The following is a 13,789-nucleotide window of genomic DNA, read 5'->3' on the forward strand; positions in this document are numbered from 1 at the left end:
GAAGACCGGTTTCTAGACAGATGTGCATCAGTTACCATAAGCACTCAAATATATCACTGAATTTTCGATAATTTATACTCTTTCAATAGGTGGGGACTGCAAAAATGGTTTAAAATACAGTATAAACTTCTATTGGGTGTATATTTTTAACAACATAGTGAAGGAAAGTTATTTTTTGCAATTTTTACTGTCCACAAAGCTGCTTGAAAAAATTTTAGCCATAACAATGTTGAATGAAAAGAAAGGACCATCGTTAGAAAGGAAATTTATTAATATATCTCTTCAAACAAAGATAGAAATTTTGGATCAAATTAAAAATCAAGAGTGGATAGCTGATATTGGTAGGCATTTTAATTTAAATGAGTCAACTATTCGGTCGATTAAGCAATAGGAAGAAAAGATTAGGAATTCAGTCACATCCGGATCATCTATTCTTCCGAAAAATGTTGCTCGTCCGAGAGCACCTATAATGAAAAAAACAAATGGAACAAGCACTAATATTATGGGTAGAAGATATGAACAAGAAACGGTTGCCTTTAAATAAAAGTGCAGTTAAACACAAAGCCTTAAAAATATTTGATTATTTAAAACAAATGGGATAGTCTTCAGCTGATGAAACCAGTGTTAAATTCATGGCTAGCAATGGCTGGTTTGAAAAATTCAAAAAACGCCATTCAAATGGCAAGTTTTTCTCTTTTTAGAACTGAATCCCAGTTTTTGTATTAAGGTGGTGTCTCCTATAATGCGATTTCCCACAACGCGGTATTTTCAAGGAACATATCTACCGTGTTGTAGGAGGCCAACCTGTATTTGTAATCTAACTTAATGTAACTTATATGACCTACTTTCATTCCACTACAATGTGTATTATACCTTGTGATATGTACAATGCTACATGTTCTAGTTTTTTTAATTATATTTTGGATAATTGAATTTTCACTGTATATCATTTATATTCTGATTTTTTATTCTGACAGTACGGTAGCTTTACACAGGATTGCAAAGTCTGATAGCCACTTAAAACTTGTCCATCTCATACACCACATTCTCAGACACTTAGACAACAACATTAGAATAGATTTCCAATGGGTCCCGGGTCATGCAGCAATGAGATTGCTGACTGTTTTGTCAAACAAACTGCAAAGTCTTCAGACACTAGTACTTTCAGTTACATTCCTACCTCGTGCATCAACAATCACGTCAAGAAGCAAATCTTCATTCTCTGGCAACGGCTGGGACCATGATACCAATTTTATCCCCAAGGTTGACACTACTGCAATTCTTTGCCACTTTTACCCTAGTTACACCCTCACTCAGCTACTTACAGGACAAAGCAACTTTAAATTAAGCAATACTTGCATATAATTAACCTTGGAGAAAATCCACAATGCGGTTGTGTATTCAGGAGGAACCAAACACCGCTTCACTTAGTTTTTCGCTGCAATAGGTACAATCACATTAGGGATAGTTTAATGAGAGCTGTTATTCTTAAAGGGTACAACTGGCCTTGCAACCCGCGTCAACTCATTCACATGTGTACAATGTTCCATCATCTACTCACATTCGTATCCCTTAGTGGGGCTCTTGAGAGCACTCACTCCAGGGGCAAGGATGGCAATTAGCTTTCCTTTGCTTTGTTTCAACTGTTGGTATATAGCTGCCTTTCAACTTTGTATTGTAATTCTTATTTTCTGTCTTCTTCTTTTTTCAGTCTAAATTTGGTTAGTCCTAGTTGTAAGTTAGATTAGGGACTCTTAGCTTGGTTTCTGGTTAGGTTATGATAGGTTAGGTTAAATTAGATTGGAGTTTGTTAGCTTTAGTTGTCTGGTTAAGTTCGTCCTAGGTTATGGTAGGTTAGTTTAGTTAGTGAGTAAGTTAACGTTAAGAAAAAATATTTTGGGGTCTTGCTCATTTGTCTCTGTCGGTCCGTTTGTCTTGTCTAGTTTGTCGCTGTGTTCGTTTGTTTTCACACTGTCTGTCTAGCTGTTAATAGTAATGAGATTCATGCTCATGTTCAGTTTTATTAGTATTAAGTAGATATAAATCTTTCTACTAACAGCCACTTGGCACTAACTTTTATACTTAGCTATTCGTGGCAGCACTCAATTATTGGTGTTCGCTATACTTAGGTTTTCTTTTAGACCCTTTGGGAGACTATGACCTTGCAGCCTAAAAACTGTACACCAACATCAAACATAGAGGGTACTGTATCCTTATGTATGCCATTCAGAGGTATCCTACCTTTCTCTACTGTCTATCTCCTCTTCCTCTTTCTTCCTCCCTTCCCCTCTTTTCTGCTGGCTAAATGCTTCATGTATGGCCGATGTATTTCTTGTACATATGTATATTCTGATTTTGTCAAAAATAATCTATCTGAGATATGGGAAACTAAAATATTTAATATTTAGCACATAAATAAAAAACACAAATTCTCATTATCATAATTTAGTTGGATAACCTGTGGGTTATTTGTGTTTAAAAGGTGATTTGAAAGAGTTATGCAATGGGGAAAATTTTATGCTGATTTTAAATTGAAATTATGAACACATCAAATAGCTTTTCCTTTGTCTAAATTCATTAAAACTTTAAATTTGTCTAAATTTTTGTGCATCGTAGATCTATTCATCTGCATTTGTAGTTTTCCCAAAACCATCAAAGATATATATTTGCATATCTTTCCTTTAGTTCTCTCTTTGTATATTTAATATTTTATGATAAAATATAGGCATTGCAATTTTCAAATTGCAGACCTATAAATTCCCACTGGTGTTCATCTGTTTGTTCTTCCTTAATCTTGAGAATGGAGTTAGATAGATGAAAGTCGAGACCAGATATGGAAAGCTTAGGGAGAGGATGGCCTCGATTAACTATAAACAAACTTTTGATCTGTACTAGAAGTCACAAGATTTCAATTCAAAAATTTTCCCAAGAACGAAGTTAGATAGATGACAGGTATGACTGTTAACAGGAAAAGTATGATGTATGGGGCAAGTCACTCCTTGACCTTGACCTCCAAATGACCTTAAAGGTCAAGGTCACGTCTGAGGTCATCAATTGATTGCCCCCTCAACACCCTACAAAGTTTTGTCTATACCTTTTTCCAAAATAATGAGATCCAATTAAGAGTAATCATTAAAAATAATCATTGTCTCAAGATAAAAAATACATCCTATACAAGGCAAATTTACTTCACTTATTTGGGACAGCTCCCATTTTATTGGGACAATATAAAACAACATAAGCATGAAAGAGGATTATATTAATGGGCCAACGTTAAAGACCAAACCAGACGAGTTTGCTACAAAGATAAATCACACAAATTTCAGCTATAGATGGGTGGTTATTGAAATAGTAAACCAGACATTATATAAAATTTAAGAGTGCACATGGTGAAAAAACAGTGAATGCCAAAAAGTGGAAATCAACTAAGTTGCATGAATTTCTGCAGAAATTTAACTGTGATCAAATTTACAACACAGACGAAACAGGGCTATTTTACCATGCCATCCCAGATGGTTCCCTCAGTTATAAACATGAAGTATCATCAAGTTAAAAAAAACAATGAATTGCATTACCATATTGTACTGCTGTAATATGTCAGGAAATAATAAATGGAAGTTATTAGTCATTAGAAGGCATGCTAAGCCTTGATGATGTAAAGGTCTTAGAATGGACTGTTTACCAGTTGAGTATTATGCCAACAAGAATGCATGGATGACTTCCAATATTTTTCTGAAGTGACATATGAGTTGGGATGCAGAACTGCAGATAAAGCCAAGAACGGTTCTGCTACTCTTCGAAACTCTGCTGCTCATCCTCATGTAGAGCATTTGAAAAACATTTATCTGGAGTTTCTTTCGGCTAATACCACTTCCTCGATACACTCATTGGATATGAGAATCATAAAAAAATTTAAAAACATTACCATATTTTAACAGAATGACCGGCATGCCGGTCTATCCAGGGAGACCACAAAATCAGATATTTCCATGTGGTAAAACTCGGCATGCTGGTTTAAGTGAGGTTATACAACCTAAAAGGCGCATTAAAAAAAAAAAAACACATTTTTATTCTAAAACTGTGAAACTGTCAGCATTACACCAAAAACTACAATTATAAATTTCATTTCTTCATTTTGTCTTCTTTCTAACAACGTAAAATACTCGTGGACTTCCGAAAGTGCCTTTTTTATGTGTATTTTATTGTTATTCAATTCAAAAAATGCAAAAATAAACATATTAAATTTAAGAAACTTGCTGTAAATGATCTCAGCTCAGCTAACTTCTATTAACATTGGCTTTGTGTAAAATAAGAGAGGAAAGTGTTATTTTTAACGTCAGGGTAGGTGGTCAGTGTAGCCCTCACTAACTACTACTACTATTACTACTAATGTCAATAAGTAATTAATTATTTTATTGTCTTGTAAACGAAAACTCTCTTCCTGATTTTAAGTCAGTCAAATTACAATTTTATTATCTTATTGTACTCGGAAGAATGTTCTCTTTAATGTTTAACTAACAACTAATTGTGTTAGATCTAATTACTTTTATTTTTAGTTGCAGTTTAACTGGCATGACGGTCATTTTGCGAAAATACAATACAATTTTCTTTTTGTCTGATATACTGTTATTGAGCATTTATTTTGATTTAATAGTTTTATATAATTTTATTTCATTTTGTACTATATATATTGTATTTACTATGTTATAAGATGCCATTGATTCTAAGATGCATCATGAGTTTGAAATTAAATTTTGACATTTTTTCTAAAGAGAGAAAAATTTTTAAGTAATTAATTAAAATCAATATCATCAAGTTTTATTAAGTAACAAGTTAAAAAAAAACAACACAAATGAAATGAAGCGAATAAGTTCTGCATTTTTCTATTTAGAATAATTTTTCTTTTAATGTGCTGCATTCATTATGTAGTTTTGAAATGTGAATTTTAAATGTTTAAGTTTTAAAATAGTTAAATAAAATGTTAACATTTATGTTTTAATTAGCTGAAATTTAATTTTATATTCAATTTACTAAATTAATTTAAAATTAAATTTCTTTTCTTTAATTTTCAATAAATTTCCAATTTTCAGATTTAATTCTTTAGCTTACAGAACCAATTTATATATTAATAAACTGCAAAATTTTTTAAATAATGCTATAAAAATTTAATGGGAATTATCTTAGTAGCAGAAAAAGTATTTTTTGTTTGTTTTCTGTTTTTGATGACTAGAATATCAATTTAAATAAGATCATTTAAAACAACAGAAACAAGATCTGTTCACAATAAGAATAATATGAATAACTAGTATATTCACTTCTCAAGTTTTTATTAAAATGTTGTTTAATAAGTCGGTTTAGATTTTCAGATCAGTTAGGTTAGAACTAATAAATAATTCCTTTCCTAGTTTAATTCTCTATAGACATAATAGTTCAAATGCTTCAGACAATTCAGATTGTATAAATATGTACTGTACAAATCAGTTATTATAAACATCTTACAATAATGAAATGAAAAATCCAGGACTAAACATGTATTTAAAAATGTAAAAATATACAATATTGAAGACTTAAAAACATACATACAGTAGTTGTAAATGGACATTTAGAATTATTCAAAAGGTTTTTTTGTATAAACCTTCAATATTGTATATTTTTACATTCAAAACTCAAAATAAATTTCTTATACAGGCCAATAATTTATTTAAAAAAAATCAAAAATAAGTATTCAAATAATAGTCAAAACCAATAAATAATGATCCAAAAAATATGCTTTTAAAATTTCAATTTACAATTCAAATTTCAATACAGTACAGTAATACCTCAACTTACGCTACCCCGACTTACGCGATTTTCAAATCTCGTCGATTCGTCTTTTGTTTGAGCACTACGCAACTCTTGATTACTCACTCCCCCCACACCATTGTTCATCTTACATGTTCGGAAATGTCGCGCAGAATTGACACATAGCTACAATTTATTTTGAATTATTTATTTCTGTGTTTGTTATATCTACGGAGACTTGAGAGACTCTATGTGANTTTTCAATAAAATCAGTCACTTTCTGATAATACCTCGAGATTTCCTTTATCGAGAGAGATCCTTCCATGACGAAGCAAACACGCAGACTGAGACCGACGAACAGAAGTGAATAAAAAATGGCGCTGCGAACTAATGTATGGTCGTATGGTGAGTTTTTGTTCGTATCGTGGAGCAAAAATATGTTCGTGTCATATCCTGAAAATTTCGTATGCTGGGGTGTTCGTATCCTGAGGTACCACTGTATAATAATTTAACAACTTGTTTATGTTTATTATTTAAAACTTTATTTCATGTTATTTAAGTTAAATTTTACAATTTAAATTTGTGAATTTTAATACATTCTAAAATTGAAATGTGAATTCTTTTAAACGTCACCTGATTATTTGATATTCTGTTTTTTGAACTGTATCTAAGTTCTGTTTGATGATGCTAAATTAGTCCAAGAAGGTTTCAAAAGATAAATTATATCAACCAAAATATTTATAACAATTAATTTTTTGACATTTGCATATGATATCAAGCTTTATGTAATCTTTTCATTTTAAAAATGAAAATTTTAAACAAAATCTCAATTTAAGTTTGTTTTAAATAAACAGAAAATCTTTAAAGCATTGGTCTTAATAAATAGCATAATAAAAACAGATTGTTTCAAAAGATTGTTCTAAAAATACTAACTTTATACTATATACTTTTTTTTTATAAATATTACTCATTAACTATTGGAAAAATCCTAAATCATACTTACATACCAATATTATTATATCTATTTATTTATATATAATATAAAATAAAATAAAATAAATGCATAACATACTATTTGAATTAACAAATTTTCTATTTAAAGTTATTTTCTGTAAGTTAAAATAAATGAATTAAAATAAAATATTTACTTCAATTCTTTTTTCATATTTTTGTCCTTGAATTATCCTTTGCACGTAGACACTAGGAACATGAATACTTTCAGGATTAAGTGAACCAATATCGACAATTTCTTCAACCTGTAAATGTAATTTTTAAATTTATTTTTCAGTTTCGGAACATCTCTATTTCTTATACAAAAACATACCTCAGCTATAGTAACTTTTGCAGCTTTACACATTGGAGTATTAAAATTGTTGGCCGTTTTCCTAAAGTTTAAAAAATAAAATATTAAATTGCATATATGTAGGAATATAAATAGAAAGGTCAATAACATTCTAGTGTTCATAATCGTCTTCAAAAGGACAATAATGTCTGTAAACATTTTCGGTCTCCCTCACACCTTCTTCAACTGTCACCTTCCTTTACTCGTCTCCTCCTCCACAACCCCTTGTTTATTTTCTTAACAGTTTAAGAATTTGACTCATCTAACCCCAACATTATGACATTAAATTAAAGATGAATAACAGTTATATATCTCAAATTAAAACAAAAAGCATAAAACTAATTATAGTAATGGATTTATGAAATTATGAATTCTGTAATTTTTTTTGTAAATATTATGATTTAGAATTTCTTTTTTCGAATCCGGGAATGTTTACAACTTTTATAATAGTATATTTCAGTAGATCTTTTCTTTAAACAATCTAAATAAGAATGTGCCACATTCTTATTTAGATTGTTTAAAGTACAGATTGTTTAGATTGTTTAAAATACAGCCATTAAAAACACCACATGTGGTGTTTTTAATGGCTGTATTTTANTTTTAAAAATCTTAGAAATACACCTAAAGCAGATTTCTTAGAATTTATGTAAAAATAAAAAAATTAATATAAATTCTTACCAACCCCATGATACCATTTTCACTATGCAAATGCACTGTAATATCAGATGGAATGTAATTACTGGCAAGCATCGGCATACCAATTCCTAAATTTACTGAAAATTAATAAGGAAATTTTCTAATTTATCATTTTATATAAACTATATTTACTATTTTCTGAATCAAGCAGCATAACTATAATATGATTAGAAAATAAAGAAAACAATTGTATTGTGCTTTTATGCGTTGGTACTGTATATAGAATTGTTTTTAGTCATTCTGAATTGATTTATAAAATAATTTTAATTCTGCTCTTCTTTGGTATTTATTATCTCTTTGATGTTCTGTAATATGCTTATTTAAATTTCTTTCAGTTGTCATAACATATATTAAAGTATTGCTTCCTTATGTTTCCAATTGTAACTGTCCGCTAACATTACAATAATGTAATGATGGGGACAGACGGAAAAGTAGAGAGCATTTGGGCATATACAGCATATCATCAGAGAAACAAGGAAACAATACTTTAAAATATGTCAGAGCAACCGAAATAAATTTAAATAAGTATGTTACAGAACATCAATGAGAAGTAAAATACAAAAGAAGAACTGCAACTTTAGCTAACTTAGCTTTGGATAGAAATTACCAATCAAAATAGGTTAAAGTGAAGCTTTGATTTACATCATGAAATCAAGCAACTTTAAATTCTTGGAAAAACTTTATATATTAAAATATATTATACATGCAACGTTTCTACACTCAAAATATCAAATTTATGGAATTATGTTATTTCATCTATAAAAATTATAATCTTTCAAAATATGAAGAAACAGTTTTGACAGTCATATTTTTTATGTTATGAATATTTAACCATCTATAACTCAATCATTTAAATTTGATTCATTTTAGAACAGCATTGACTGAAGAAGCTCAAGTTGTAAATGAGAAGAAAAGTGCTTTTAATTAATTATTTTAAAATCTTTCCAATGTTACCCATTGTACACCGTGGTTTTAGAAGACAGAACCATAGTATTGCACTGAAGAGAGACTTAACATTTATATAAGTCCGAAATGCATATGAAGTGTCTAACCTGAAAGCTGTAGGCTAATGATAGTCTACCGAACTTAATTTTCGGATTAAAGAGACATACATACATAGATCATAATAACAGCTACCAAAAGTGATATTTATAAGGAACACATTCTGAACGTTTGTATGATAGAACACTGCCATGCCTCTTCTAGTGGCAGCTTTTTTGACACTCGACACGCTTTTCTAAATGTCTTCGTGTGACTCTAATGTTCTAACCGATTGTACTGTATTTAGAANACGTGTTGATTTTGAAGGGCTACGTTGGTAAGCAGCTTGAATCCGTGCGACATTTTCTTCAGATACACGAGGTCGGCCAGGACTCTTTCCTTTACATACACAACCTGTGTCAACAAACTGACGGTACCATCTGCGAATGTTCCATCCATTCGGAGGATCAATTTCGTACCTCAACCGGAAACGTCTTTGCACTGTAATCACGGAATTACACTTCGCAAGCTCAAGAATACAAAAGCTTTTGTGCTGTGGAATAGCCATTTTACAACAACTGTGAATACGTCATTGTAACCAAGCACAACTGACATCTGGGGACAAACTAGACAATGCACTCGTTCCTCTGATACCCGCAGCACACCGCTACTATCGATAGTTTAATAAATATATCAGTTTGAAATACGTATATTCTTTTTGGTCCACCCTGTATATTTGAATTTAGCTGAATAAACTTTTACAATAATATGGTAAATATAATACTTAAAAATTGTTGTTAAAATTAAATACACAATTTTCAATTACAATAAGAACAATAAAAATCAATAGTAAGTTATAATCAGTAATAAGTAAAAAATCATTTTTCGAGTGTTAAATTAAAAAAAAAAACAAGAGATAATATGTAGTTAATCCTAACTGGTTTCTTTTACAAATAATACACAGTAAAACTTTAACCAGAAAAACTAAACGAACATGAGATAAACTAAAAATTTTTTAATATCCTCAAATACCAAATTTATTAAATGATTTCTTTCAGAAAGATTTATAGTAATATAGACAATTTTTAATTTTTGAATATTTTAAAAATAAACTTATGAAAATGATTGCCATTAATTTTATAAGAAAAAAATAAAAAGAATGGAAGATGTGTTATTGTTTATATGAATATAACATATACTAATGATATGCTTTTTTAATAAAACTTATTTTTCTTTAGTAATTTACTAATTAATTAGTAATTAACTTTTCAGCAATTATCTAATAGAAAGATTGCTCAAGTGCTCTGTACGCTCTTTATATTACATAGAGAATGGAGAATAATTATTATTGTTTATGGAAGATAAATGCTTACCCTCAATTATTTCTGAACAACAAATTTAACTAAGTTTCTATGGCAATAGTATGCTCATTGTTTGTTTCTTCTAAGTCAAAGAAAATTTTCCATTTTTAACTATTATCTACTTTTATATTTTAGAAAAAGTAGAGATAATTTTTGACTAAGGAAATTAAATCTTTCTGATAAACAAAACTACAATATTTTATATCATACCAACTCTTTATTAATAGGATATAAGTATCTCTTGTTTATTTGTATCTTATTATAGTTCTTACAAGCTTTTCCTGATATATCTGATTGTTAAATGCAATCCAAATTAATTTAAATTATATTTAATAATAATATATTTAAAATTTATAAATGTGATTTAAAATGCAAAGGATACCATACATATTATTTTTGAATTCGAGAGCAGCCCTCCTAATTATTCTTTCTCTCGTTTGTTGAGCAGGATTTTTTGCAGACGTTGCTTTACTTTCACTCTTTCTTAATGTTAAGCGCTAAAAAACATATGTAAAATTAATGATATTGATTAAAAAATCTAAATTCTTATGTCTAAATTCTTGATCTAAGTTCTCAAAATTTTAAAAAATAAGTTTGTTACAAAATGTTAAAGACATATCAAACTTAGTGTACAGCGAAACATTAAAAATCCAGTCATTAAAAAATAGATATTAACCCTTTCAATGGTAACTTTGCTGCTGATGTTCTTTTGGTCTGGGTGAAAGATTTTACCTGTCTTTTGACCAAAATGCTAATCCCTTTCATTACATTAAATGAACATAAAACTGTTTAATTTATGTTTTAAACATATTTTTTATAGTACAGTATATAGAGTCTGGTAATGTAAAAAAACCTGCTTAAAATAATACAGGAAATGATTTCATTTAGAAAAAAAAAAATATAAAATTTTACAAAATTTTAAGTAATTTTTTTTTGCTAGTTCTAAAAAACTTGTTCCTCCATTCACTTTATGTGAGATAATAATTAATTATGATTATGCCTGTTTTACTTAAACAATTCAGAATTTAAGTTCTTTGTCATATTTTATGTTTATGTGATTGTTTGAATATAGTGAAAATAATAAGGAATTATGTCTAACATTCATTCAAAATTCATAACTTTTTAATTTTAAAATTATGATTAGTGTACTTTTTTAAATATAGTGATTCAATAAATTATATCTTGAATCTATAACCATAATGTTCCTATATTCCTTGTAAAATACTGGCTTTAACTTAAACACTTAAACTTGAATTATAGTATACTTGCAGTTTACAGTACAGGTAACCCCCGTATAACACGGGAGTTACGTTCCAAAAAATTGTCGTGTTATGCGATTCCGTGTTATACGAAACAAAGAACTAGTGCAAAAAGAGGGGTTAGGTTCCAAAAATTAAAAAAACATGCTGTTAAATCCTTACTTAAATCAGATTTATTATTCATTTTTTCATAGGTAAAATACTTATTTATTATTTAAGAAAATATTTTACCAGAGGATTATTCATCATATATAATGATCTCCGCATGAGCATCATCAACTGGTAACAGTTTTTGGGTGCGTTCGTTAATAGCGGTCGCTCTGCAACGGGAGTGCACTGCTGTTTGTAGGCATTTAGGAACGACGGTAAAAGAAAGATGGCGGCACCCGCACTATCGATAGTATCATGATGGAGGAATCTATAATTCTAAAATGATCTTTTAGAGGCAAAAGAAGGGTCCCAATTGTAAAATTTAACCATTAAATGGATTATTTGTTGAAAGAGCATTCAAAGTAGCCATGAAAACAATTAGAATGCTCGTGCGGAGTTATGTGGAAGCATAAAAGAACGCACTCTTTATTACATTTCATGTTGTACGAGGGTTTTACCCAATTCCTGAACCGTGTTAAAGTGAATCCGTGCTATAGAAGTGCCATGTTATACGGGAGTTACTAATTTACATGTACATTTGAAAATATGGATGGAGTATGGCCCCAGTTAGTCCAGATTTTCAACTCTTCACTGTATTTATGTATATAATATAATATTACATAATAAAAACTGAATTTTACTGAGTACACCAATTGTAGAAGATTAACTACTACAATAGTAATAGTTATTCTAAAATTTATTTAAATATTATTTTTCCATAAATCAATGAATTTTGTAAACAAATACAATTTCAAATAACCTTTTTTAGCTTGTAATCATGAAAATTATGAAATAAAAATAGAGATTGTCTGAATTTTTTTTTCCTTGTAAAAGACCTCAAAGAAAATTGATATATACTTTCTCTTGTCTTATTCAATATATAATTTGGAAACAGCATTACAAGTTTCAAGTTTCTACATAAATTTTAGCTGATTACTAGGATATATGTTATTGATTCTATTATCAAGACTAAAGAAATTCTTATACAATTTGTCATTTCACATTAAAGTATTTCCTTCTGCTTATTCAAAGTGTTAACAATAATTCAGCAATGTTTAAATTAAGTTTAGATTGGGTTAAGAAGTAAAGTGAAATATATATGTTGAAAATCTTATAATACTCTGTCCCATTAGTCAATGGATTTCAAACAGTAATAAACTGAGTCATCATTTGTGACTCGTCATCATAGATATGAGGAGGTTAACAGTCATGTTCCATAGGACCTATATATAGCTTGAAAATGATAGCCAAATAATGAAGATTCTTCACTTATTATACTAAATTACTAGTAAGGTTTAATTAAAATTACCATAATGTTAAACTAATCTGATATTCAGAAGAACAAAAACACAAAAATATTAAACAAATCAAAAAGTAAGTGTGTTATTTCAAATAAAACGTTTTTCAAGACATTAAATTTTTTAAAACTGTTCTGAGGTTTTAAAACATAATTAGAATATTCTTATGTTGTCATTTTTCTGTTCAAATTTAATGTTCTGTTCTTAAAAGTTTGGATCTATTGTTGAGGCTTTAACATCTTAAAAAACATTTAATATGAAATAAAACACTGACTTCTTCAACTATTAGTATTTTTGTAGTTTCATATTTTTTGAAATATTAGAAATAACAGTGTTTACTGTTTCAAAGATGTTACACTTACCATACAGTGGTACCTCAGGATACGAAATTAATCTGTTCCGACAATGAGATCGTATCATGAAAATGTCGTAAGGTGAATCATTTTTTCCCATAATATTACATGTAAAACCAAATAATTCATTCCAATACGAAAAACACATTCAAATTAAAGCTAAGTAATACATTAAAAAAATAATAACTATAGTAAGGAAAACACTGAAAAATGCATTTTGTAGTTGTAAATGTATAAATAACCATAATAGAATAATAATTGATAAAAAAAATGTAGTTTATCTTTGAGGATAGACGATGGTGGAGGTGTAAACTGGTGGCGGAAGAGAGGGAGAAGGGAAATGATACTAAAACTTAACTTACATAACATAATGTAACAATAACTTAAAAATAACTTAGAAAAGATAAAAAAAATTAGTGTTGTTTTATATATATATATTTCTATTCACTGCTTTCTTTCCTTCACTTCCACCAGCACTTTCACTGGATAGAGGTCACTTGGTAAAATATCTACCCAAAGAGGTTTGGCTTTGCCTACTTTTTAAAATGTTTCTAAAATGACTTAGGCA

The 13,789-nt window shown here is 29.0% G+C and overlaps 1 protein-coding gene across 1 annotated transcript in view; it reads right to left on the reverse strand.

Moving 5' to 3' along the window:
• The window catches only part of LOC111619072 (succinyl-CoA:3-ketoacid coenzyme A transferase 1, mitochondrial-like), a 160,486-nt gene that overhangs the window by 104,048 nt on the left and 42,649 nt on the right, over positions 1-13,789 (reverse strand). Inside the window, exons 8-9 of the mRNA XM_023360719.1 lie at positions 7,106-7,166; positions 6,936-7,037 (exon numbers count right to left, since the gene is read on the reverse strand). Of these exons, the coding sequence (XP_023216487.1) occupies positions 6,936-7,037; positions 7,106-7,166 (163 nt within the window). The remainder of the gene's footprint in view (positions 1-6,935; positions 7,038-7,105; positions 7,167-13,789) is intronic.

The sequence above is a fragment of the Centruroides sculpturatus genome, unplaced genomic scaffold (genome assembly GCF_000671375.1).
Source record: "Centruroides sculpturatus isolate CEXI.00-Female unplaced genomic scaffold, Cexi_2.0 scaffold170, whole genome shotgun sequence".
NCBI classification, from domain to species: domain Eukaryota; kingdom Metazoa; phylum Arthropoda; class Arachnida; order Scorpiones; family Buthidae; genus Centruroides; species Centruroides sculpturatus.